The sequence below is a fragment of the Nyctibius grandis genome, chromosome 26 (assembly GCF_013368605.1).
Source record: "Nyctibius grandis isolate bNycGra1 chromosome 26, bNycGra1.pri, whole genome shotgun sequence".
NCBI classification, from domain to species: Eukaryota; Metazoa; Chordata; class Aves; order Nyctibiiformes; family Nyctibiidae; genus Nyctibius; species Nyctibius grandis.
In genome coordinates, this window is record NC_090683.1 from 4,894,693 (window position 1) to 4,922,381 (window position 27,689).

A 27,689-nucleotide genomic window follows, 5' to 3' on the forward strand; every position below is an offset into this window, starting at 1 on the left:
CTCGGCGCGCGCACCCGCACCGCCACGCGCGCGCGCGCGTGCGCGCGGCGGAGTCGCGAGACTGGCTGCGGCGGCCACGTAGCGCTGCGGCGGCGGCTGAGGGGAGCGGGAGCCGCGTCCGCCGGCGGCGGCGGGGCCTGGGCCTGAGCCTGAGGCAGCGGCTACTCGAGCGCCGCGGCGGCGGCGGCTGAGGGGGCCGAGCGGAGGGAGAGAGGGAGGGCGCCCCGGCCGCCCTGCCCTCCGCCCTCCCGCCTCGCCTCCTCCACCCGCCCTCCGCCGCCTCGCCTGTGCCCCCCTCCCCTCGCCGCCCGGCATGGAAGGCGGCGGGGGCGGCCCTGAGGGGATCGGCCTGGGTGAGTGTGGGCCGCCCGCTCGGCTGGGGATCCCCTTCCCCCTTCTCCTCGGGCCTGGCGGTAGCCGCCGAGCAGCGCTAGGCCCAGCCCGGGGGTGGGTGACGGAGGGAGCGGGGTAGAGCCGCCTCCCGGCCTGGAAGGGAGCGGGGCTGGGCGGGGGGGGGGGACGGACACACACGCCATGCCCTGCCCGCAGCCCCCCAGGGAAACAGGGTGCAGGCAGGGCACCCCCCGGGCGGAGGGGGTGCAGCCAGGGCAGCCCCCCGCGGGAGGAGGGAAGCGGGCGGGGGAGGAATGCTGCCGGAGGGCCGGGGATCTGCCCCGGCTGCTGCCCCCCGCGGGGAGGGGGCTGTGGGGCTGTGCCACCTGCCTGGGGGAGGGCAGGGAAGGTGAGTTGGGGGGAAAAAATATTCTTGCTGCATTTGGCCGTGCTGGACAGTCTGTCCACACCTCTCCTCGCTTTCTGCCTTTGCTTTCCAGCCCCCTCCCGCGGAGCGGTGGCCTGGAGGTGTGGGGGCCGCTGGCAGCCCTCTCCTTCCTCCTTGTCACTCGCTGATTGTGCAGCCACGGCGGTGCACGGTCCGCGATTGTTAGGAGGGAACGCAGTTCTTAAATGCGCTCGCTTCTGGGACTGGAGTTGTCATCGGGTAGGTGAGGAAATGAAGTGTTACGTTCTCCTCTGGGTCTAGGTGTGTGGGGGGAAAAAATCAGGTATTTTCTCTCTTCCTCAGACTTTTACTTAGGTATCTTCCCCTTCTCTTTGCTCTCGGGACTGATGTTGTGGTATGTGCATCCTAGGGTGTTGGGTTTTGTTTTGATTTTTAACTGCCTTGTGTGCAACTTTTGGTTCTGTGGGTGTCTCGGTACAGGTATTGTTAGACTGAAAAAGATGTGCTTCAAGATCATGTTTCTCTCTGGTATTAATAGTATTATGTAAGCCTCTTTAATCACAACTGAGTTGTGGCATCTTGTGCAGTAGATTTAAGTCAAAGCGAGGGAAGTACTGTAGACATAAAGGATGTGAGGAATGTGCATTTTTATCTTTTCAGGGGATGACCTGAGCTGTATTGTTCTGGGAATGGCAACTGGCACATGCTTTGTTGACAGTAGTGTGTGCGCGGTGAATCAAGAGAACGATGGTGGGGTATGTGTGTGCAGGATGAATAGAGATGTAATGTGTGAGCGTTGATTTGTGAAGGATGGTCTGGTGCACCTTGATTTGCCACCGCACTGATTGACTGCGACTTGATTGTTCACATGTGGAAGTTGGGCGCTCTTTCTCTTGAGGTAACTGGTGTGCAGCAACAAAATAATGCATTTTATAGATGCAGGACTGTGGACACTGGTGTGGTTAAAAAAGGCTGTGGAGTTGCAAAATGTCATTTTAAAAGAATCTAGAGTTTTATGGTATGGGTCTAGTGTTCTCATCGATACCTAGTTGAAACCCCTTTATCTATCTACCTGCATGTAAGATGCATTTTTTTCTGCTTTATAGAGGTTAATCGACCGCTTGCAATACAGTGGTGTGCTGAATGAATGAAGAGTCCTATCCCTGCCCCAGGCAGCCAACACTTAAATTTAGATGTTGATAATAAGGTTGAGATATAGAGTAAACTCACAGTGTAAACGTGTAGTTGAGGGGTAGAAATTTTGAAAGCTTTTTCAGAGTATGTGTTTGAAAGAGAAGTGCAAAATCATGAAGGCTTTTTGTTTTTCTAGCTAAGCACCTGCATCTAATAGGATGTCGGAAACCTAAGATTTTATTTATAATTTTATCTAGTATTTGGTGACTAGTATTTATAGCTACTTGAGCATTTTTTGGCAGTAATTGAAATCAGTTGTATTTGGGAAGATCATCAATGTTTTATGGCTTAGCATTTATAATATTTGTAAAAAAACCTTTCAAATGTTTGCATGATCAAAAGAGACTTTTGCATTATAAGCTGTTGTTCATTTTTTTTAAAGGACTTTATTGATTGTTATATTATTCTCATACTGATATAGGAACTTTGATGTTTTCTGGAGAGTAAATTCTTCAGTTCTGTGTGAATGGTTAGGTATATATAGCAGATAAGTTATAAAAGCAGTTTGTTAGGTTCTGTTGCAAGTGCAAGATATTGGGGTGTTCTGTTTTTATTCTCATTGCCAGAATCGTAGAATGTGGAAATTTCAGACTGGGAGGTGCATTTTCATCTAAAGATGGAAAGTCTTTATATGTACAAGAAATTGCTTCTAGATCGAATGTATTTTGTCTGGTGTCATACCACCTAGAGCATGAGAGTCCGTGTAAGAGTGACTTGGGAAGAGTCCATTGAGTTCATACAACTACATTAAATTGATATTTTCAGTAAACAGGATCCCGTCTTCTAGTCTTGGTATCATGTGCCGTATCAGTGCCTAATGGAAGAGTGGTGCACCAACAGCATAGTTGAGATAGGCACGGGTATATTTAAGGTGATTACAAAACTACATGTCATCAGTGACCTATTTCTCTGTGGCACGCTATAATATGCCTTATCAAAGAAGAAAGTTCCTTCTAACCCCACAAAAAAGAGAGACATAATTGGAAGGAAGTACCAGCCGATTGAGAAGACTGATATGTTCTCGAGCAACCTGATTCTGTGGATTATTGTTGTATTAAAATATTTTATAACCATTCTCTTGGTTAAATTTCTACAGCACAGAACAGCTGATCTCTTAATGTATTCTGCTGTGAAACAGCTCTCTCCCTGTGAGATCCCGAGCTTGGCTTCTAAATGGGGGATGAAGTAAATTTTAAAGAACATAATTTTGTTTTTTAAAACAATGTTAGTTTACATCTTGCTAAATATGTGCTGTTTATCTTTTCAGAATCTTATGATACCAAAGTTTGGGTTTTTCCCCCCATAATAGTTAGAAAAAATGTGGATTTTTATGTGGAGGTCATTTTATTATCATGAAGTTATACAGTTTAAATATTAATGCAGTCAATGAGCAGATACTGTCTACAGTTGACATCACCCTATAATGTCTTGAGCTCCTTCAAGTGGAGGAAGCAGGGCTGAATTATTTCAGACAGTGTTTTCCAGTAAGAATGTGTAGTTTTCAACCTGTTCTCTCTGTGGACCTAAATGCCTAACTTCCAGCTGTTCCCACTGTAAAGACTAGGCTTACATATTTTAACAACTTTGCAATAACTCCTTTATTGTATCAGAAGTCTAAATAACTAATCTCTGTTAACATAAAAGGTTGTTTTGTCTAGAAGTGACTAATGTTATGCTTTTAAGAACATTTTAATAAAAACATGATTTGTCCTTGAAGTTGCAAACTCTGTTTAAACACATACTCTTGTAAGTGAGTAAGTGTGAGTAAAACTATATCATCTGGGGTCTTCGCAGGAGCTTCATTTTCAGTATTTTGGAAAGCGAGTGGGGTTTGCTTATAACTCTTAAGTAGAATTTGTGTAACTCATAACTAGTAAAAGCATAACAGACACACTTTCCTAGTTCAGCTGAAACATTCATTATAACCTAAACTTCTAGTATCTAATTTCCAAATTACCTTCACAAATGCTTAATTCTCCAAGTGATCTTGAATTGGTGATTTTTAGGTTTCTCCTCCCTGCTGAAAAACAATTGCATAGGGAGCGAAACTCTGGCAGTAGCTCTGGTGCCAGCAGCTTAAACTCATTAACACAAGCAGCTTGCATTAGTTTCCTTGACACTTTCAGACACCCTTCCCTGAGGAGGTTTCAGACTAGTAGTTTTCACTCAAGAGAAACATTTGGCTGTGCTACGCAACTGCCAGCGCTTCATGCTGTATTGCTCTCTTGTTTGTGTGTTTTTAAGTTTTGAAACTTGATTCTTTCAGTGGAAAAGTGATTTTAGGAATGTAATTTGAAAGGCAAGTGGGCCTGCTTGAAGATGGATTACTGGAATTAGGATCCATGTTAACATTTGAGACAAAACTTGTTAAGCCAATTGCGTTCTGTCCCAGGTGCTAAACACAAGGGAACAGAAAGTTTTTCAGCTGGAATTTTGGAGGAATATTTGTGGTACCGCTGCGAAGACAGATGGCCTGGTAGGTAGGATAGGGTAGTAGAGCTTTTCTTTTTTTTACAAGCAGAAAGTTTTATAGTTGAAAATCTACAGACAAGCATCCATTGATCCACATACCTTCTTTTATGGGAACGTTGTACACAAAAAATTGCAAATATTTGAGTTGGAGCAGAGCTGAATCTTGCAGGTGCAGAAAGCTTACTAGAACTTTGCTTTTCCTATGGCTGACTAGTCTTGTGGAAGACAGTAAAAATCTGTTCTGAACTGCACAGTTGCTTGCAGGTCATGCTTATTTAAGCCTTTTCAGTGCTTATGTGATGAAAGGGAATTATGGAATGTGTCTTAATAGTGCTATCTGAAGACAAATTACATCTGATGACAACTGTGAATTTTAATAGTGGAAGGCAGATTATTTCTAACGAAAAGCCTGATTGCTGTTAGTGTCCAGTGTCCTGACACGTAGCAAGTACTGTCAGCTAGCTGTGTTACTGTAATATTTTTGGACATTTGCTGAACAGGAGTATTTATGTTTTCTGATTGATGCAGGTATTTTTTGCTACATATGCTTTAAAGAAGAAACTCCCCTTCCTGCCCAGGCTTCTGTAGGTTTTCTGGTTCTGTCCTTTCTAACAAATTATACTGTTTCATACAATGGTGGGAGCTCTTATCTTTAATTCCAGTAAATTTCCGTGGTTTTCTTGTTCAGGCTAGCAAATTCGAGGTGTTTCTCACATAAATGATGGGGTCAGGTGCATCGCCATTCCTCAGTATATTTTGCATGCTTTCTCACTGTAGTAAATTCTCCAAGTCCCCCGTTAAGTGAGGTGCACTGTGCTTAGATTTCCCGTGTTTTAACTGCATGTCACTTCATGAGGGACTCAGGTTGGGTTAGGTGTTTAATGCACTGTGACACCAGTAGGCTTGACATGAAAATACAAGTTGTGGTATATAGATGTGACTTCAGAAGTCTTTAGCAGGGACAGAAACATATCCTAATAAATCTCCATCACCCATGTCATGTAATAGTAAAAATGGCTGCTGAGAATCTCTAGTTTGTTTTATTGTAATGTGAATGTCTTGAATCATTCATTTCACACTTGCTAGCTGCAGGACAAAATCTATTAGAGTGAAATGCCGTGCTGACTGCAGTTTAAAGGTCTGAGGAAAATTATGTCCTGAATGTCATTGCAACTTTTTGCCAGGCAGTTTTGTTTTAACTCATACCTGGTTGCACATTTATTCTTCCACTTGTACCTTTCTAAATTCATTCTAATTTTCCTGTTTGATGTCCCCTCACCTTACTCTTTCTTGATTACACTGTTTTATACTGCCTTTTTTAAACTTGTTTCCTAAACTAGTCTGGTTTTTTTTGCCTCTTCTATATTTTCATAGCTTTTCCTCTAACCTGCAGATTTCTTATGAAGGATCCCACCTTCTGCTTATCTTTGATAAATCACCTAGCCCACTTATGGTGCTATAAAATCATTTAACATCGTCTCTCCTGTGCACAACCGACTTCTATTATCCCACACTCCGAGCACTTTAAATTCAGACAATAAGATGAAGTTAATTATCCCTGCTGTCAGTGGACACTCTTTTTCCCATCTCACCCTCCCTTTGCACAAATAACCCCAATCTTATTGGAGATTCTTGCTGAGATGCTGTTCCCTGTCTTGCTTAGGAAGCTGAGTAACTGTTGTTCCTTTTTGCCAAGAGGGAAAAGAAAAGTTTTGGTGTTTTTTTCAAGTGTTCTCCCTCTCCCCCTGAAACTTGCTGGCTGCTGTGAGGACAGCGTCGCATTGCTGAGATTTGGAATTCGTGTACCACTGAGTAGGTCCTGAGGTGGTTCCTGTGATACTTCCTTCAGACCTTTGCCAAGATGTGGATTTGACTTGAAGCCTGTAACTCTGATCCTACTGTTCTTAAGAGGAATCTGTGGATTTAGATTATAACATGTCACTAAGGAGAGAGAACTCGTATCTAAGAATCTTTTCATAATCATTAGGAACTTATTTTTAAATGAAAGCATGAGCTATGCAAAGGCTGAAGTAATTTGAGAAAAATTCCTGTTTGCTACAGGTTCTTGAAAATACACTATTTTTTCAGCCTCGATTCTTAAGCATTATCCTCAGATGTTTTCCACAATTTTGCTATTGTGCTTCTGGTTCTTTTACCTTGGTATTTTATGGAAGGTGAAAGCCAGATTGCACCTGTAGGACAAAGTGGTTATTTCAGGAAGCAAAATCTTGTAATGGACGGTAGTATTGGTGAAATTGCACTGTGAGTTGGTTCTCCCAGCTGAATATTTATCCCAAGGAATGGTTGTTTTCCAGGCAGACTGATTTCCCAAGGCATCTCGCCTTGTAACCATAAGAATGCCAGCGTTGGCATATAAATAGGGAAAGAGTGTATTGCCTCCTTTGGCAGCCACACAGATCAGATTAAAATGTCCGAGTAACTTTGGCCTTAACTGATAATTGTCCTCACTTTACCCAGAAAGAAATTTAAATACAAAGCGGAGATAAGATGTCCATAGCTGCGTAATGAATTAGAGGAAGAACTGGGAATAAAATCCAGTGTATCAGTGGGAAGAGATTTATGCTTTGAGAATTGCACCTGTAAAACGTGTGAAGGTTGCAATGAACTGCTGCTGTGCTACAGTGTCTGTTTTGATCATGCATAGACTTGCTGAAGAGCTTTGTATCTCCATGTCCAACTCTGGTAACTTCAGGGGAGAGCGCTGGATGTCGTTTCTACTTGCAAAGGTAGAATATATGCAAATAGGAGTTCTGTTGAAGTGTTGTTAATTGCTTAGCATTTCTTGGAAGCTGATAAATCTGTGTGTTGGTAAATATGCTTTGTTAAATTATGTAAATATTATAAAAGCAAGATGGTCAGTTTTTCCAAACGTTTACATTGTGCATCTAAAACAAGCTCTGTGTGTAATGTTTCAGAAGATTTAGTAGCTCAAAACAAGGCAGTAATTGGTAGTGGAAGATAACCATACCAAATGGTTACTCAGGGTTTACAGGAGCGTGGTGACATTGGGCAAGAAGAAACGCTTACAATGATGTAGTTTTGGTATTGGCACACGTAGACTTTGTCAACAGTAGATTACTTAAACTTCTGCTGGTGATTTGTGCTTGCATGAACGCACATACCATCTTTGTATTAACTAAGGTTAGCTGGGCTTGATCCGCGTGGTGTTTGGCCATTCGGTAGTTAAAATGCTGCTGGAAGTTACAAAACTGAAACTCTACAGGCAAGTGCAGGGGTGGTTTTGTGGGCAGTTTGAAAGGAGGAGATACTAAGAGGAGCCCAGGTAAGGACAAGAAGGGGAAGCTCCTTGTGCTAATTCTGCATCAGCACAGATGATTTACCAGCACATTTACCATCCTAGCTAGTGCGTCTGCCACTGTGCAGCTGCCACAAGCTCTTTTGTTGCCATGGAGGTTTTTACAAACTTGTTGCTGGTTTCAAAGTCAAAATTATCTAGTGTGTAAAGAGCTCGAAATGAAAAATGACGAGGATTTCAAACCTATCCATAAGCACATTCCAATGATGTGAGAAGAAAAACTTTATTTTAGAGAGATCAAATTCACACTTCCACGAAGCCAAAGAAGATTTTGCTGTTTAAACCTTTTTTCTGCTGCATACCACGCTCAGCAAAGTTCCAAAATATTTAGCAGGTTTTTGTAAGATAAACTGGTAGACTGGAAATGAATAAAAATGGTTTTTAAAAACTGCACCAAACTGTGACTGAGGGACTCTGTAAAGTGTGTGTGTGAGTAACACCATGCTCTCAGCTCAGATGAGATTATTTTAAATGTTCCATTATTACAGTGTAAAAAATAATTGATACAGGAGCACATTACATGCTGTGATGTGTAGTGCAGGCTGATCAGCAGAAAGCTGTAAGCAAATAACTGAACCTGTCTGTGAGTTTTCTTAAACTGAACCCTTCTGTAAAAGGTACAAAACTTTCACCTCCATTGTACGCATTGCAAAGGTCTCCTTTAGGGTTTGCTAGGAGGGGAGGTAGGTCTATCCTGGATATAAAAGTTTATTATTTCTTGCCAAGTTAGTGCTGTCAGCTTAAACCAAGGAAAACACCTTTCCTCCAGAAGAAATGTCCAGGTGGAAGTTGTACCTGTCAGCTTTATTTGCAGACAGACCATTTACATTTTTTTGAGCTCTCTCAACTGATCCCCATCTACATATTCAAAGACACAGATAAACATCTAGTGTCTCTTTCTCGGCTCCTCCTTTCTGGGAGGAAAAATGCTAGCTTTGGGAAACAGAAGTAGAGATCTTGATGACAGATTTCCTTTTTGTTTTCATATGGCTTTGTGTGTAGCCTATATTGTTAGTGCAATCATTTGCAATCTTAGAATAAGTTCGTGATGTTTAATAAGAAGTGTCATCACTGGCAGCTATGAATATAAATGGACGGTTTAAAATCTCAGTGCGGTTTTTACTAGTCTTCAAGATACATCGTCAGCAGATAATGATGAAAGCGAGAGTTTTTAAAGCAAAAAACAATCTTACCACTGAACAAGAAGAAAACTAGGCAATAAAAGTGATTTGGAACAAAGAGTAGGCTAATGGGTGAAACAGTTGCCCTTCAGTGTCATAGCAGTGGGTAGTTTTGAACTTCTGGCACGTATTTTGATGAGTTAATTTGAAGGGACAAAATTTGAAGGGACAGTTAATCTGTTAATGTCATCATATAAAGCTTTTTTCCTTCATGTATATGTCTTCAAGTTATCAAATAATTACAGGAAAGTGATAAATTTGAAAGGTACGTGTGTGAATGACCACTGTTATGTGGCAACTACCTGGTTTTGTTTTAATCTTGCTTTCTATTTTTTGCATTGAAAGATATAGACAAGACACAACAGTAGACTTGAATACAAGCAAGTTCCTAATTCAGTCACAGGTGTTTAATTTTTATATATTTAAGGTAGTAGGAAGGGCCTAGGCTTTTAATTTGAGTGCATATCGTGGTGTACTAGAACTTGTTTAGAGCTGGTTTTGCCTAGTAAAAGAAAAACGTTGAGGTTTATGGCTGTCATATCTGAAACTAGTCATAGCCAATAGAAAGCCTTCGGTTTATTGCAAAAGCTGAGGGATTATAATGCTGCTGAATTCTGAAATGGCAACCTCTTAGACTATTTTCTGTGGAGATAATGCTTGAAAAAAGTCCAGATTCCCAGCCTTTGTCCCTCAAACCAGCTTTCTAGATACAGCCAAATAATTCATCTTAAGAAATGGAAAAAGCCTGAAGGTTTTTTATCATAGTTTTTATGTTTTAGCTGCAGGATATTATATAAGGCTTTTTTCTGGAATTGGAAATATGCTCTGCTTCATTTTCCATTAGACTGTTAAATACTTATAGGCAAACAGCCAGCTCCATACAGTGAAAATATGTTGCCTGCTGAGTTAGCAAGATACTCATCACAGATTATTTTAGAAACGATTGGAAAAAATAACTGGAAGATGGGACAGTCTAGATGCTGTACTGCATCTTCAGGCTTTCATATACCACCCCATCAAACATCCTTCTGCCCAGACCTTTACTGGGAGAATTGGACGGTATTTATTTACTCTCCAGTCTTTTGCGTCCCTGCCAAGGCTCCCAGCAACACTTTCAGTGACTGCCAGCGTTGTGGTTTTTACGATGTGCGTGTCAGTTTGCTTAGTTGTACCAAGACTAATCCATTTGAGACAGAGATGCCCAAATATGTGGCATAGCTTTAATTTCACCAAAATACAAGCCGCAGTGCCACGTACTGTTTTATGTCTCATCTTTTCTGTGAGTTGATGGGAAAATCTGTTTCAAGTGAATTTTGAGCTTGCAGTGAAAAGAAGAGTTACGATTTTTCTGTTTTTCACAGGGCAGTCCCAGGAATTGTGTTGTGAGTGCTGTTTCTGAATATCCTCATGCCATGTTACACCATATTCCTGTGTCAGCTGCACAGAATTGTCCTCCTGATACAGGAGGTAGGATTACTCTCCCCTCCTTTCCTTTGTAGCTCCACTAAGCGTGAGCCTGTTACAGATACCATCTCTTAGGTGGGTGTTACAAGCTGTCCCTTGATGTCTAGCAGATGACAGAAGAGTAGCAGTCAGTCTTTTTGTTTTGCATTTACGTGGGCAAAGGCAGGCTTGAGTACTTACCCATAGAAATGCAAAAGCTGGGAGGATGTGCTGAGCGCGGCTCTGTCTGGAGATAAAACTTACCACTTAAGAACATATTTTCGGGTTTTTGCATATAAAGCAGCGGAGATGCACAAGAAAGGAGTGATTGTACGATGATATAAATAATTCCTGCTTGTGTTGTAGCCCTGATTACTATCCGCTGACATGATGTAACTTGTACCAGATGTGTTTTCCCACTAACTGGGAATTGCTGTGCCTCTGCACTGTTTCGTGCACCTGTTCTTCAAACTGTGCAAGTATATTAAAACTTTTTTTTTCCATGTGCTCTGAAATATTGCTAATGTACTGAACTGTAGGTGACTGGACCATTTTAATCAAACACTTTGTATTTTCACGTTGCAGTCTGTAGGCATTTCTTGCTAATATGCTATTCAGAATTCACATTACCTAAGGGTTTCACAGAGCAGAGTTGTAGTAAGAAAGCATTACTGTTTTGTTATTTTGAGGAAATATACTGCAGAACTTTGTGCTTGAAGCTAAGTTGTGTCTGTGCCATGAAAGTTATATTTTTTCTGATGCATTTTCTTGTATTTCTGTCTGCTGACTTGATATTGATTAATAGATAACACCGATTAATATTGAGAAGTGAAAAATCACACTGTTATTTACCTCTCCATTTATACTTACCAGAATGATGCATTCTCTTACCAGCCTTTCAAAATAAATACATGTGCTTGTTTATCATAGTTTTAATACTTCTTCTGTATCCAAATAATGTGTCTAATAAGTGTGAAAGTGTTTCACTTAGAATGATACTGCTCTTTTGAAAGGGTTCAGCTACACTGTTGCATTCTGAATTCACACAGGTTTTAGCTGTACTAGAAATTCCTACCTGATGAGTAGAAGGGAAGCAGGGAAGCTGGTGCTCCAGTTTTGGTTAGGAATTTGGGTGGTAGCCAGACTGCAGCGTGCCCCAGGTTTGGCATGATGTTGGAGCTGTTTTTCATCAATCCCCCCAACCTGCAGCCGCTGCCTTACTCCTATTCTGAGTGTAGTTTCTTCAACAACTGCTTGACTAGTTTGAAATTGGCACATTATCTTAAATAATGTAAATTATTTATTTATGCACATGGTTGTTTCACCACTTGTAAACTGTGTACAAATCTGGTTGCCCCGGGACTCAATGGAGCTGCTGGATTATAGCTTCCAACCAAAATACATCCAGCATCCTTAAAAACTTCAGATTGTTAATGCATGTGCAAAATGGCATTGACTTTAATTATAACACAGTTATAATTTTTCTCCTTAACTTTTTCTAACTGTAGTCTGAGAGGAGTCTTCTTTTATAGAAAAGAAAATTGCAAATTTCAAGATACTTAAACTTTCTCATTGAACTTGGTTTTATGTATAGTGGTCCATGTACCTACTCACGCCCCACGGTGCCTCCTGATTGTACCCATTTAAAAGCTGCTGTTAAGCAGATCTTCTGCTCTTAAACTGAAGAGGGAAAGAAAAAGAAGTTTTGGGGGTTGTGTGGTGTGAAGGTGTAGGTCTTGTGTTGTAAAGGAAGCGTGCAAATTATTTGTGATGCTTGTGTAAGGTGCGTGGTATTTCAGTGCTGCAGTGTTAGCTGCGGCTCAGCTTCCCCCGTGTGTTAGGGGCTGTATGCTTCTGGGGGAATAATTTTGTCTTGGTGCCTTGTGAGCTGTGTGAAGGTTGTGAGCACTACTTACTCCAGCTACAAGTGGTTTGTAAATAGAAACAAAAAATTATCTTCTGTGCCTGTCTTGAAGGGCTGTGTTATAACAAAGAAAGAAAATAACGGATTGCTAATAAATTAATGCATTTTTAATGTTGGACATTGACTACTGCAATCTCTTCTTTCATAGTATTCACTTTTCAAGCAAGAAGTAGGTGAGCTGCAGGAAAGCTGAAATACCTGAAATACCCTGAACAGCTCTTCTCCTTCCTCCTCTTTTTGCTTTTGCTGTGTGCCAAACTTCTGTGGCACATGCCGCTGATTCAAGAATTGAGGCATGGATTCTTTTATTTTAAAGGAGTTTCTGGTCCTTATGGCTATCTGGAAAGAGCGGGGAGAACTTCCAGATGTTAACTAAGTAATAAATCAATACAGAGCCGTCTTTGTGTCGGTAGACAGATCACCCTTGTGCTTGCAGTCCTTCTAGACTTGCCAACCTACAGCAAAGTGAACTAGACCAGCATCTGTCAACTTTCAGAGCTGATATTGATAACGTTTCTATGGGCAGCAATTAAACTGGTTAAAAATTGTTAAAAATTAGGCCACTGTCACATTGAGCAGGAGTGGCTGGTTGTGGAGTGCCCCGAAGTGCCTCTTCTGTCCCTTTGTGGGAGCCACCAGAAGGATCCAGGCAGAAAGGCTGCGCCCTGTGGAGCTGGTGGCCTGTCTGGGAGGGCAGCAGACGGCTGTGGCCACGCAGGGTCAGGAGCTCACGGGGAGCCTTGGTGGGCAGAAAGGACTGTGCAACCACTTCACTTCCTACAAAAGCTGGAAGAAGCAGTGTTTTTCTTTACATCGGTGTCTGCTTCTGGTGGACGCTTGCCAGAAGTCAACTCGTACGTCCTTGGCACAGGTTAGACGCAGGTGAGATAGCCAGACTGTCAAGCTGGTCCCTCTCTGAGGGCAAACTAAGGATGTGTAATTTAAAGTCGTTAATTTCTGAGCATATTTCACTTGGTCTGTGCTGATTTCGAGATTTCTATAGAGTCACAGTTGGGGCAGGTAATTGTGCTAGCGCTCTCTGCTAGAAGTTGTTCTATTTTTAGTACAGATAATGTGAAGAAATGCGGTTTTTCTTTAGAAGCAGCGAAAGCACCGTATGAAGCGTCGCTCCCACGTACACATGCTTCCTCCACCTACACGTTTGTCTGCAAGTTGTTTGTAATTTTTTCTGGGTTTGAGCCTTTAATTCATAGGTTTGCAAACCTTTCTTGTGTGATCTTTGATTACGAAGCGTTGCATGTACATCGTAGGTTCATTCTCTGCTCGTAATACAGTTATTCCTCAGTTTTATGTCTCAATAGGCTTCTTCAAAAACTGCTTTGAAACTGTGTATCCTGTTTACGTTTTAATCAGAACCTGTATTGCTCCCGTCTGTAGTATGGCTGAAATTCATCCTGTGAGCTCAAGGTGTTTAGCATCTTTGAAAAAAGTGGATTCATTTAAAAAGAAAAAAGGCAAAAATAAAAACACTCAAGTGCTGTTTTCTTACATTTGAGATTAGAAACTTAAGGGGGAAAAAATCTTCTATTAAAATATTTTGGGCAGTATTTAAACTACTGTCTCTCAGTAGTCTAATGCGCTGTTTGCATTAAAGGTGTAAGGAGAGCTTTGCTTTACCAGCTGTTTGACTGTTAAATAATGTTGTTCGAAAGTTGTGGATCCCTTGAGGGTAGCAGGCGGTGTATTCAAAGTGAAAGTAGGTTACTGGTTCTGCACAGTGAAGTGGTTTTAAGACCAAATAGCTGTGACAGCTCAGAAAAAGCCCCTTTGTTGTTTTTATTTGAAGTGGTACTGTGTTCATACGACGTGGTTTATTCTGCAGAATATTCCTTAAATGAGCAGGGGTGAAGTGATGGCAGGATATGTAAAGAGTATTTCAACAGTCAGTGAGTGGGGGGGTGGAGGTAAAGCTTCCTTTTCATGACAGGTTTTTTGCTTTTTCTGGCTCTCCAGCAGCATTCTGATAGCCTTCCTGACCTACTCATGCCACTTGTGAGAGATGCTTAATATGCTGATGAAATAATCAGGTATTATTTTCTACATGACATAGTGATTTTTCTGAGCTTTTGAGTAATTCATTAAATTTTGTTAAAGGAAAAGCTAAACTGGATTTCATCATGCCTGCTGCTTTCTAAGGGCCTTCCTGGGTATAGGGTTGTTAATTTTGGCTTGTGATCACACCCAGTTTATTATAACAGACCCCGCTGTTGCAAGTGCTGTGAGTCTGTCTGCAGGTTACTCTGTCAGGCATCTCCAGGGTGCTTTTTTGAGTGCATTTGGAAATATTGGAGAACTGTTCAAGAATCTGTTTAATTAATTAACTTTAAGCTGGTAATCGAATGGCTGGTTATTGGTCAGTCACTTTCGCCAGCACGTCACTTCACACAGATTTTTACTGCATTTGTAGTGTGAAGAGTATTTTAACTCAGTACAACGTGGAAGGAAATTTGTCATAAAAATCCATGTCTGTAATACTGCTTTAGGTTGTTTATTGTTGCACCAAGAATATTAATAATAAAAATTCCCATACGATTCTGCAAAATCCAAATGTTTTATACCTGTCTGCTGGACTTAGCCCAAGCTTAGAGCCTCGAGGAAATTTTCAGGCGCTGGTAGTGGGGATCCAGTTTTGCTCATATTTAGCTGCTCAATCCATCCATTTTCTGTTAGGACCCTTCTCTGTCCTCTCCTCACGGGATGTCTCTTCGGCTCTGTCTTTTATTCTCCTCTTCTGCACCCTCTAGTCGCCGGTTTAGCTCTGGCATGCTGTTTGATCAGGAGTTCCAATGCATTTCTGACTTGATCTGCACAGCCAAAAATCTTGGCTTGATGTTGCAGTACTGTGCTACCAGAATGTAATTGTCCTGGTGAAAAATAGATGGGAGAGCTTGATTACTTGTATTCATTAGGGATCACGTGGCGTTTTTTTGCAAGAGGAAGTAATAGTGTCCTGGTCAAATTCCAACGTGGATAACTGCAAGTGAAATTTATATGGGCAAATGTAATGCTGTTTGGCGACTGCACTGAGGAATAAGTAGCTGGGTGAAGGGAGAATGAGACAAAAGAATAAGTGCCTTAAATCAAGAGGCTGTATGAGGGATCTCTGAGGTGGAACAAGCAGGGGACATGGTGTTCTTAATCTGATTTAGTGCTGCAAGTTGAAAAAGTCTCCATTGAAATTCTTCATGCATATCTACATTAATGGAATGTTGTTTGGTGTATTATGTCCTCTTTCTGGGTAAGGATGGGCTCCCTTTAGGAGATACAGAAGGAGAAGAGGTATTTCTCTGTAGGTACACACCTTGTTTGATGGAGAGGCAAGTAGGAGTAGAACAGAGTCTTGGAGAAACACCGATCAGCATCTTGGCCCAGCTTTGAGGCAGGTGGCAGTGGTCTTTGGCAGGTGGAGAATATTCATTTTGAAATAAATAGCATGCCATGATTGCCATATCTCGGGGTCTAGTTCCAGTTCTGGTCCCCACAACAGGTGCACATATTTGTACCTAACCACCAGTTTTGCTTGAGATAGTGCTGTAGGACAGTCCACCCCCAGCAGGTACAGCTCATAGGTAGTATACCCTGTGCTTCACATCAGTTGTACAAACTCAAAAGAATTTGCTGAAGATTTTAATGATTTTTTTTAATTGACTTTGTTTTCTCTGTTGTCTTTTATAGGTGAAATGTTCAACGGTTCGTTGGCAACTTCCTTCAGAAGAATAATTACTACTACTCTGCTCTTGCCATAATACCAGAATTCTGTGACCTACACATCAGTGCTAAACACCAGCAGAGAATCATATTTTGTTCATTCTATGTAGATGGAACAGGCATCCGTCTTGAGAGTCCATCCCGATTTAAAGCTGCTTACTTGGTTTTCTGGGATTAAAGGTGCTCGATGAATCAAGGCCCCCCAAATGAGTCAAACAGCCAATTCTTGCCAACAGTTGGTTGAAAACTGTGCCGCACATGTAGCAGGGATGGCGCAAGAGGACAGTCGCCGTGGTCAAGTGCCACCCACGTTTTATCATGGTGCCAGCCAGGAGCTTGATCTGTCCACCAAAGTATACAAGAGAGAGTCAGAAAGTCCTTACTCTGTGTTGGTGGACAGCAAAATGAGTAAACCACATCTCCATGAAAGAGAGGAGCAACCGTATTTCAGGGAGAACAGATCAGTAGGAGAGGTCCGGGCTGTGAAAGAAGATAGAGAAAACTCTGACGACTCAGAAGAGGAGGAAGATGAAGTGACTTACAAAAGGGAGCAGATTATAGTAGAGGTAAACCTTAACAACCAAACATTAAATGTATCAAAAGGGGAGAAGGGTGTCCCCTCCCAGTCCAAAGAGACTGCTGTTCTTAAGACCAGCAGTGAGGAAGAGGAGGGTGACGAGAGTGGGGAAGAGGCCACTGAAGACAGTGATGATTATGAGGAAAATGAGAGGCAGAAGAAAAAAGAGAAAAGTGTGGAAAAAGTTAGTGTTGCACAAAGGAGAACAAGGAGAGCTGCATCTGCTGCAGCAGCCACAACTTCCCCATCACCCAGAACTACAAGGGGTCGTAGAAAGAGTGTGGAGCCCCCCAAGCGTAAGAAGAAAGCTGCAAAGGAGCCCAAGGCACCTGTGCAGAAATCAAAGTGTGAAGAGAAGGAGACTTTAACCTGTGAGAAGTGCCCCAGGGTGTTTAACACACGCTGGTACCTGGAGAAGCACATGAACGTCACTCACAGGCGCATGCAGATCTGCGACAAATGTGGGAAGAAATTTGTTCTAGAAAGTGAGCTGTCCCTTCACCAGCAAACAGACTGTGAAAAAAATATCCAGGTAGGTTTGCTCACCTGCTTGCCAGATTTCCATACCTTCTGTCGTGCCCTGGATACAGCTAGTGGACACTTCAGAGGGGGAAATCTTTTGCGCAGACCAGGTTCTGACCGAGACCTTGTCTCCACGTATCAACACTTTGGTGTCTTCCAAAAGAAGTAAATTGCAGGGAACAGAGAGTACAACTGACATCTGCTTTAGCAGAGTTACTCTAGTGTTTAACTACAAGTTGGGGAAAACACAAAGCTACTTTAACAAATGTCAGACTCAAGAGTAACTGGCCTGAAAACAAGTGCATTTGCAGTGAAGTACTTTGACAGAATAAACCCTCCTTCTTCAGGTGCTGAGCACCTGCAGCTGTCGCTAGCTTTAAAGTTCAAAATGTTTCAGTGTCCTGAAACTCAGTCCCTGAGTATGTCCAGGTAAGGTTTCAAGGGAGAAGGGAATTATGGCACTTTGCTGGTACTGGAATCAGAAATTTGTAAAATACGGGAGAGGCAAGCAGGTGAGAAAGAAAGTAGTGAAGTCAGGGTTTGAACTTGTGTTAAAATGTAACTTTTAAAAATCCTACTGAGATAATTATATACAAGTAATTTACAGTAGTGTTCGTGTATGCATATGGAAGTGTATGAATTCAGCAAGTAAATCTGTTCACGAGTCTGCCCTATTCCCAGTGCAAAAAGCTCAGTAATATAAAGATCTCTGGTCTTTCTCCCCAGAAGATTTGCAGCTTTTAATTTTATACAACAATGGAAGCCTGTGTTGTAATAGAACCACTTTAAAGTTTAAGTTGGGGAAAGAGTTTCAGAGTTTGATTCATCTGTGGTTTGTACTTTGCTCACAGGCATCTATGTTCTCATGTAACTGGGGGCACTGTTGTTTTATCTGGCGATTTGAACGTGCTTTTTTTGCCTTGTTAAACGAGGCACAGTGTTGCCACCTACTTCTGAAATAATCCCACTGCCAGTGTGAAGCAGCTTGAGTTCAATTTTTGTGCAGCTGAAATGTTGAGAGTTTGTAGGGCAACGAGTTTTTTGTCTGTCCAGTGACTTTTACCAGAAAGATTTAAGATTTTTTGTTTGTTTGTTTGCTTAAATGCTAAACTGAGTTGGTATTCAGTTCCCACTGTGTGGGAGACAGTTGAAATATTTATTGCGATTTCTCTTTGCTGTAAGGCTCAAATGCAGCTCTGTATAACGTTGTGCTGTTTTTCCTTATGTTTCAGCTCATAGGAGGAAGACTGAAGGAAGGAGTATAATATAAGATAATGAGCCTTGAGCATAGTTAGTAAAATGCATAAACATTTCACTCTGTCCTTGCAGTTTTTGAAATAAATACTTCAAAAGTTGAGTGTAGCAGAGAACATTGAAATGTAAATTTAAGGAATGCCCTCTCATCCAGGTGGCTCATTCACAGCATAAAATCTTTTGACTTTAAACAGGAATTCATGAATAGTTTGAATGTGTGGTATAGAATGGAGAACTATCCTGTAATCTGTGCACACACACGCTTCTGAGGGGTTACATTTCTTTGCCCAAAAGTGACAGGAAAGAAGAAAGTGTAGAAATTGTGTTTTATGTGCAGTTCCAGAAGAATAAGGTCCAGAAACTTTCCCAAATATTTCTCCTGCCAGAAGCACTGCTAGTCATCTTCAAGTTCTCACTTTAAGCATATATTCAACGATTATTTTTTTGTCCATCCTGACATTTGGAATGTGTGTCACAGCTGCCTGCTAATTTGTTTTTTGCTACACTTGGCAAAAAGAGTAAGGAGGTATGAAAGTTTTACATTAATGTAGGGTTTAATATATCAAGGGGGATATGGAGCTTTATCTAGGAAAAAATGGTTTCATTATGTAAGTGGTAATTGAACTGATAAACATGGCTGGCTTCTCTCTTTATTTTTTCATCTAAGTGATGGAATATATCTGTTTTTCCAGGTAATTTCTGTTTTTCATCCTTTCAAAATTAGCACCTTCACAGAATTTCTGTTGTCATCTTAGACTCTCTGTGTAGTAGCTCTCAATATTGGTGATCTAAATTACTTGCTGATCGTCAATTAAATTGTAGACTGACCACTTCAAGGGCTCACTTAACCTTAAATCAAAGGATTTTTGATCATTTCTTACCATTGCTTTACTCTCTAGGGGTTTTCCTCCCCCCCGCCAAAGGACTAGTTTGTTCCTGGCATGCCTCCAAGTAGGTACTTCTAGAGGCAGAGGCTCTCCTTGGAGTCAGCGTGGTGAGGGGTGTACCAGAGTTTCCCAGCCTGCAGAGATTCAGGCACTCTGGAAGCAGCATAACTTGCCTGAACAGAGAAGAAACAAGTCGACAGAAGGCGTAGTACATGCTAGTTCTGCAGAGAACAGCACACAGCCCTTCTTACTTTGAGGGAAGGAGAGTAATTGATAGGCAGAAAAATGGAGATGTACCAAAACCCCTGAACACCCCAACAGCTAACAAAAAACAACAAGCCACGATTCCTTCCTCTTCACTTCAAGGACAAAAATGACTTGGTATCCTCACATATGTGTCTGCTGTCAGTTTTACAACTAAGATGATTCTGGAATTTTCAAAATCATACAAGGATTTTTTTATCAAGTCTTTTGCAAGAGCTAACTATTGGGAAAAAAAGAGATATATGAAAGCCTGTGGATCCTGCTCATCACTGACTTTCTGGACATTTAACAACAGTTGTGGGAAGAGATTGAAACATTGTTTGCCTATTGTCATTTTAGACCTACAGTGCTACTGATAACGTATAAAAGAAGAGTCAGAACATGGAAGACGGAGGTGACAACTTGCTTTGCTGAATGAGCTATGCACCAGACTCTGCATGGTCAAGAGCTGCAAGATGGAAGCTGTCTTCTGTCCAGAGCTAAAAGGATGAGAGAGCTTTGACTAGTCCATGGGCTTTTAGACCTGGAGTTTGGGCGGTCACAGTGCTCCCGTGAAGGACAGGGCTGGACGTGCAGATGGGTTTAAGGCAACTTGGTGGTGTTGGCCTCTTCCACCTCTGTTGGCTTCTCCCCACACCAGGGCTTTGGTTTCTTCCCACCCCAGCAGCCGCAGTGCCTGTGAAGTTGTCTTCTCTGCGTTAGCTCCTTGAGGGCTGCATCCAGCTGGATATGCTGTGTTTTGGAAATAAGTTAGTGCAGTGGCTGTCGTGCTCTTCAGGTGGCACCAAAAGGCAGTGTGTTAATATCCTCTTTCATCCTGCTTGATCTGGCTTTTCTTAGTGTAATTGTTGCAAGTGTGAAGCAGTAAATGTAAGCTGAAGTGCAGTCAGAGACAGCAGACAGCATTTTGACTTGTTTTGGGCTTCTGTTTGTCAAGCAAGAGGAAGATACGTGGCTTAACTCCACAAACTTGCATCACTGAACCTTTCTAATTTAAACTTCTTTCTATTTATCCCATTCATTCAGTGCGTTTCCTGTAATAAGTCATTCAAGAAACTCTGGTCCCTCCACGAACATACCAAGATTGTCCACGGTTATGCAGAAAAGAAATTCTCTTGTGAGATTTGCGAAAAAAAGTTCTACACCATGGCCCACGTGCGGAAACATATGGTTGGTGAGTTAGTGATCGGTGCTTCTGGTGGTTCTGCCTCATAATGTGTCGTTGTGGTTCTTAACTCATAATTGCTGTTTTGAGGAGAAAAATAATAAGGCAAATTCAGTTGTCTGAACTTTATTTTTTAGCAAAAAGTTCAAGTCTGTAGACCTGGGCAGCAAGCAAAATACATATGTGTGTACACATGTATATATACTTACAAGCTGTGCAGTACTAATAATTTTCCTGCTCAGTGTTGGGGGAAAAAAATTGGTTCAAGAATTGTTTGCGTTTGAATGCCCCTCTCTAATGTACTGTTGTGTTGCAGCACACACAAAGGACATGCCATTTACCTGTGAAACCTGTGGAAAATCGTTCAAACGCAGTATGTCTCTCAAAGTACATTCCCTACAGCATTCTGGAGAGAAACCTTTCAGATGTGAGGTGAGGCAGCAACTGTTAATGTGTGTAGATACAGTAGCATAAGATATAAAATCAGTAACACTGTCAGTAGGGGAGGTAGGTGGGAACTGAATTGACTGACTTGGAGATGAGGTGCAGTTTCATAAAAATTTGGGGAAAATTCCTCTCCGTGTGGAGAGCACAGCAGGAGTGCCTCTAGCAGCAGTTCAAACTGAGATGTATTTGGTTTGCTTTTTGCTGTCATGTTTTTCTCAATGAGGACACACTACAGCAGGATTTGAATCCTAGTTTTCCCTTGGTGTTCTAGCAAAGCCTAATGCAAATTACGTTAATCCTCCCTGTCCTGCCCAGTAACTTGAAACAGAAGGTGGTGACAGCGAAAATAAACTACTGCTTGATTTTCACTTGTGGGAAAAACTATTGTCCTCACTGCAAACTATTACCTCCTTGAAATCTAACACAGTGCTCTGAATTTGCATGTCTTAAACCAGGTCTGTGTGTGTTGGGATGGGGGAGAGTATCTCACTGGTGCGTTCACGTGTGTTTGCGATTGTAATTTTATGCCTGCCCTTGGGAAGGAGCCTGTATGGGACAGTCATACGTCTGGGGCACATAATGTCTCAGTCATCTGATGGGGATGCTTGTGGGTATCACATGATGGAGGCAGAGGGGGTGCAGAGCCCTTCTTGTTCCCCGGGCAGGTCTGGTGGCTCACCCTGGCCACGAAGTGGGGCACAACTCCAGCCAGACACATAGTAGTAATGGCAGTAGTGCAGCCAGAGTAGTCTTGGGGATAAGACTTGTAGGGAAAGAAATTACCTCATACCAATAAATTATAGCTGGAAAACAGACTGGCTTGCTGAAAAACAAGTGTGGGGTAGAGCTGCTGTTGGTTTGCTGTGTGAGCAGAGTCCTCTAGTGGAGGCATGCCGCAGGCTGGCAGAGATCGCCGGCGAAGCTGCAAAACCTCCAAGTGATACCTTAAGCCAGCAGAAGCACTTTTCTGTTGGCATAACCCTGTCTCTGCCGGGCTTTTGCCACCAGCTGTGTCAGATAAATGTTGTGACTCTTCCACGCTCCTTGCCAAAGCTCTTGTGCCAGCGGAATTTTTAGGAGAGACCAAATTCAACTCTTGTTAATTTAAATTCCACGTTTGTGTGAGGGCCTGTGTGTGTACTAGTTCAGGTATTCTTTACTCCTTCACATACTACATTTTAGTGCTGTCCGATGGCTGCCTTGCTTCCTGGTGTGTGATGCCTGAACATCATGGGCTGCTGCTTTTCTGTTGCAGAACTGTGATGAGAGGTTTCAGTACAAGTACCAGCTGCGTTCCCACATGAGCATCCACATCGGGCACAAACAGTTCATGTGCCAGTGGTGTGGCAAAGACTTCAACATGAAACAGTACTTCGATGAGCACATGAAAACACACACTGGTAAGAACTTATCAAAGAAAAGCACAAGTACCTCCAGGACAAAAACTGTCCTGTACTTCCAGCTGTGTTCACTTCCTTGGAATTTGGAATCAAAACTATTATCCAGCCTAGAAAATCAGACAGGAGAGGTTAATGCATTACTGCTGTTAAATCTGTCTGTAGTCCTGTGATTCACTGTGGGGGAAAATGAGCAGTTAGGCTTACTTTCCTGATATTCTGGTCTGAAGGAACCCCTTGCCAAAGCCTTATAAAAGATTGTCTCGTGCCTCAAAATCCAAAGGTGAGAGAGGATTTTGTAAAGACTGAGGACTTCTGTGGAACAGCTGGCTCTTTATTTGCTGAAGGTAGCAGTCGCAGTAGAAACAGTTTGTTTGCATAAGTATGCTGAAGTAAGTATTAGCAGATGTTCTGTGCCTGATTGCTGTATCTGTGTTCGGCAGGAGAGAAGCCCTTTATCTGTGAAATCTGTGGGAAAAGCTTCACCAGCCGCCCAAACATGAAGAGACATCGCAGAACTCACACAGGGGAGAAGCCCTACCCATGTGACGTGTGTGGCCAGCGGTTTCGCTTCTCCAACATGCTCAAGGCACACAAGGAGAAGTGCTTCCGTGTTACCAGCCCCGTCAACGTGTCGACTGCTGTCCAGATCCCGCTGTCCACGACTTCTCCTGCCACCACAGTCCCTGCTGCAGTGAACACACCCACCACCCCAACTCCACCTATCAACCTGAACCCAGTGAGCACACTTCCTCCACGCCCCATTCCCCACCCATATTCACACCTTCACCTACATCCTCATCCTCACCATCCACATCATCTCCCGGTCCCCCCGGTTCCTCATTTACCCCCTCCTCCAGCTCTTTTTAAGAGTGAGCCTTTAAATCACAGAGGCCAGAGTGAGGACAATTTTCTGCGACACCTGGCAGAAAAAAACAGTTCAGCACAGCACCACTAACATCTTTGCTCCCCGCCAGCTGCTTTCCCCTTTTACGCACATGGAAACATGCCCTCGTGGAAGTACAGAGGGTTCGTTGGTGAGGATCTTTGACTTTCTCTTAGCCCCAGCAGATGGTCCTAATTTTTTCCCTTGAATCAGTTAACAAACAAGGAAAATCCTGTTTTGGATCAGCAGTGCTCGTTTGAACCTGGGAACCAACAGGACTTAAACCCATTTTGCTTGCGTTTTTCTGGTGACTTTTATAAATTTCAGATACTGAGACTTGTGGAATTTTATAATTTCATATCAGCTGATGAGGTATGCTTGCTTTTATATCCTGGACTTCTCCTCAAAGAGGAGATAGGCCTGGTTTTCTTTGTACTAATCGGAAAGGCTGTGAGATTAATACAGAGCATTAATTGTATCACTGTGTATTGTAATGGATTCTTTTCAGCTTTTGGTGCCGGCTATGGAGTGAGCCAGCCACGTATCACAGTATATTTGAGCATTCTAAAGAAAGACAAAAAAATCTCTTGTTTGTGTAGCTCTCCTAACACACTCTTTATTTTACTACAGAAATTATTTTAGAGTTTTTTGTATAGACCTATTTAGTAGTCTGTTTCTAAAATGAAATGTATTTCAATAAGCGGTGTAATTTTTTCAGTGTAGCTGGACCTATGTTGTATAATAGATAAATTTTTATAATCATCAAAATGTGATTCTTAAAAGATGCATATAGCTTCTATAGTTAAAGTTATTCTTACAACCATACAACTTAAAAGGTGCTTCAGAGAAGAAAAGGAACCCAAGAGGTCTCTGGAAAGGTTGCCTCAAAAGTGATGTTGATTTCAGAACTTTACGTAATTTATTTTAGTAGGGCTTTTTTTTTGTTGTTTAACCTTATGTTTCCCTTTTCACACCTTTTCACAATTTCTCTTAAGCTTTTTTTGGACAAGGACATTGGGATACTGTATTCCTGCTCCACAGGTTTTCTTTAGTTCAGTTGGAGTGAGGAGTGAGCTGGGTTAGAAAGGGAGCCCCGTACACGTAGGGACCTGCTAGTTTGGGAATAGAGTCACAAGAGAATGAGAGATGTGACAGCAGGGAGGACATCATGTATCTCGAGTCAGAGCCGGTTTTAATGGCTTTTCATGGTATGGTTTTAAGTTGGGGATTGTATCAAATGCTGCTCTTCAGATTGCTTTTTGGAATTCCTGGAGTTGTTAGGAGAGGGGAGTTAAATGAGATCATAAATGTGGTGTTTCTGACTGGTTGATTGTAAGAGTGAGAAGAGAAGTTTGAATGAGACAATGGTGTTTCAGTTGCATTAAGAAAACGCTGATAGCACTGTATGTACCATGTGAAGCTCTATCCCATAAATGTAACGTGCATAAAATTATGGGATGATTTCTAGGGGTCGTAGTCATACTTTTGGCCAATCTAAGTTTTGCAGCAGTAGGATAGGAAACTTTGAATTGTAGGCATGTCACTGTTTCATAATCCTGGGAGGCAATGAGGGGGAAATGACAAGTTAGTGCAGGGATGGTGGGCTGGAATGCCAAATGTATCTGGTTTAACCAGTGAGTAGCTGTTATTTTTTCAGGTTTGTATTTCTCTTCAACTAAAACTAAATATAGCAGCATTATGCAATCTAGGAACTTGTTGCCACCTTCAGTGAAGACAGAGGCCCAATGCAATGTACTGTAAGTCGTCTTTACCTTAAAATTTCTACTCTTCTGTGCTGCTTTTTAAATTAATCCCACCAAACTGTACATCCAGAGATCCTCATAGGCAGATGTCAGACTTACTGTTCTGCTTGGTAATGAACTGGGGTTTTGTGGCTAATGGGATTATTTTTTTTTTTCAAGAGAGCAGAAATGGTGGAAATTCTTCCTAGCATTACTTCCTCACGGTTAATGCTGTTAAGCACTGTGTTTTGAAACAGCGAGTCCTCTGTCTGTTGAGAATTAGCTCCTTAGTTGGTGTTTTTCACCATTTTCTACCACCTAATCATTAATGTTGGGTTTTTTTTCATAACAAGCATAGGAAACTTTAGGAACCAGAAAGGGCAGTTTTGGCCCAACAAACCTCCTAATTTTTGACTGAGCTGAAACCCCTTCCAGCATTTCTGAAAAATAAAACAATGTTTTTCAATGTTTTTTAAATGTTTTCTCTATAATATTTATATACACCCTCTTACATTCTAGAAGAAAACCCCAGTTATGAAAGTGAATTTACACTCATGATTATGACTGTTGTATTTACTGTGGCTGGTCCGCCCCGGAGGTTCTATGCATTCCACGTCACATTTGCAACCTACATTTCTGTTGTGCCACTATTTTATGGTCAGGCCTGTTATTAAATGATTTTTAAATGCTAAAAAAATACTTGGTAAATCAATTGTATTCCAGTTTTGCAAAATGATTTTCTTCTCAATAAATTTACAGTATTAGGCTGCTATGCAGAATTCTAAAATCTGGGACAGTTTTTTTCTATTATTAATTCAGAGCAATGATACACCTTGTATTTTTTTCCTTCCGAGACTTATGAACTTCCTTTCTGTGGAAGAAGATTAAACTATCCAACCCGCTTCACAGTCTGTCATAATGTGACGTGATGTCAACAGATTCTCCTCATTATCTGGGACAACCATATCGAAAGCTGACATACTGGTCTAAAAGTGTTGCAATGTGATATCTTATGAAGTACATATTTCAGCAAGAAAAGGAAAATGGGTGTTACAAAAGGCAGGAAACTTGGGGTTGAGATTTGCCGTGGCTTCTCACTTCTGCTTAAATTTGCATTGCACGCACACTGCGTATGTTGACAAACTAAGCATAATGTTTTGTATCAGCTTTACTGTATTTAGTAAGATAAGGGGCTGGTTTGTGCTGCTAAAATGCTTCCTTCGAGAAGAGCAATGACAAATTATACCAACTTTGGGTTTGGTTTGAATGTTTCTGGAAAGTGGGACTAAATTCTCTTTTTTTCCCCAAAAACATCCTGGATTTTTTTTTTTTTTTACTGAATTTTTAACATTGTATTTTCAAGGGGGGAAATTCAACAGAATTAACACGCAATCAGGAGGTCAGCATTCTGAGTTGAGCAGTTCAAAGGACAGCATCTTTTCTGGAGGAGTTGAAACTGCTGGTCCACCAGACAGTGCCTTATCCTTACGAAAGGCATTAGCTGTGTGAGCTTGTTTGTTCAGTGTATGATCTCTGACTAACTTATCTCTCTGGGTAAAGGTGTGGTGATTATTTGTTTTGTATTGTCATGCCTGTCTGAGTTATTGACTCTCCTATTTACACAGCTCAGATACTTCTTAGATGGCCTGATTTGTTATCGCTGCAGACATCAAAAGTTACTGTCACCCACCTTGTATTCCCAACCAAATCTTAAATTATGGACTTCTGAAAGTCCTTTAAGGTGAGTTTAGGCTTTTATCACTGGGAAATTAGTTCATATCTCAACAGTGCAGTCCATCTGGATGGTTTTCTTTGCCCTGTTGTCTCTTGAGCATGCAAGAGCTATTTGCAATTTACTAAGAGGAGGAGGCAGAGCTCGGGGTATGCAGTTTAAAAGACAGTGCTTCCCTTTGCCAGTTTTAGCCAAGTGACAGACCCAGTTTACCTCTCAGCTGAAAAGATTAGTATTTTTGTAATATATTTAATTTGTTGCCTATTTCTTTGCATTATAATGACCAATGGTGTGACCATCAGTAGGGTCGAGTATCGTTTTTTTAAGGAGTTTGAGAGAGGTGCTGTTATGCAGGGCAGTTTCTGTGCAAAGACAGTGTGTTGTGTTGACACTTTTTGGTTTGATTATTACTTGCAGAGTATGTAGGTAATGTGCCTTTGATGAGAATATGATAAAACAATATGCAACTTCCAGTGAGGCACTCAAGAACACTAATAATGTCAAACTTTTTTCACTCTTGGGACTTGAGCTCAGGGTTGTAACATGTTTAAATGATTATTTCATGGTTTCATATTTCTATTGACTAACAGTATTTGAAAAAAAAACCAAACATGATGTATAGTTCAACAAGACTTTTTTTTTACCTGCTAGTAAGGAACATTTCACTTGTAAATAGAAGATGGATCAAGTTTCTGGTTTTAGTGTTGGTTTTGGACTTTAAACCTGGGAGACATGGCTACCTGAGAGATGATGGAGGTGAATTAAATAAATGCTTGCCCATTTTCATGACAGAA

General features: G+C 41.6%; 1 protein-coding gene across 1 annotated transcript; it reads left to right on the forward strand.

Moving 5' to 3' along the window:
* The first annotated feature begins 120 nt into the window (after positions 1–120).
* Positions 121–27,689, forward strand: ZNF652 (zinc finger protein 652). Its single transcript, XM_068418785.1, has 6 exons — positions 121–353; positions 15,990–17,131; positions 20,553–20,700; positions 21,008–21,123; positions 22,394–22,538; positions 22,979–27,689. Exons 2-6 carry the CDS (start codon positions 16,229–16,231, stop codon positions 23,491–23,493), a joined length of 1,827 nt encoding a protein of 608 aa, XP_068274886.1. The 5' UTR covers positions 121–353; positions 15,990–16,228; the 3' UTR covers positions 23,494–27,689.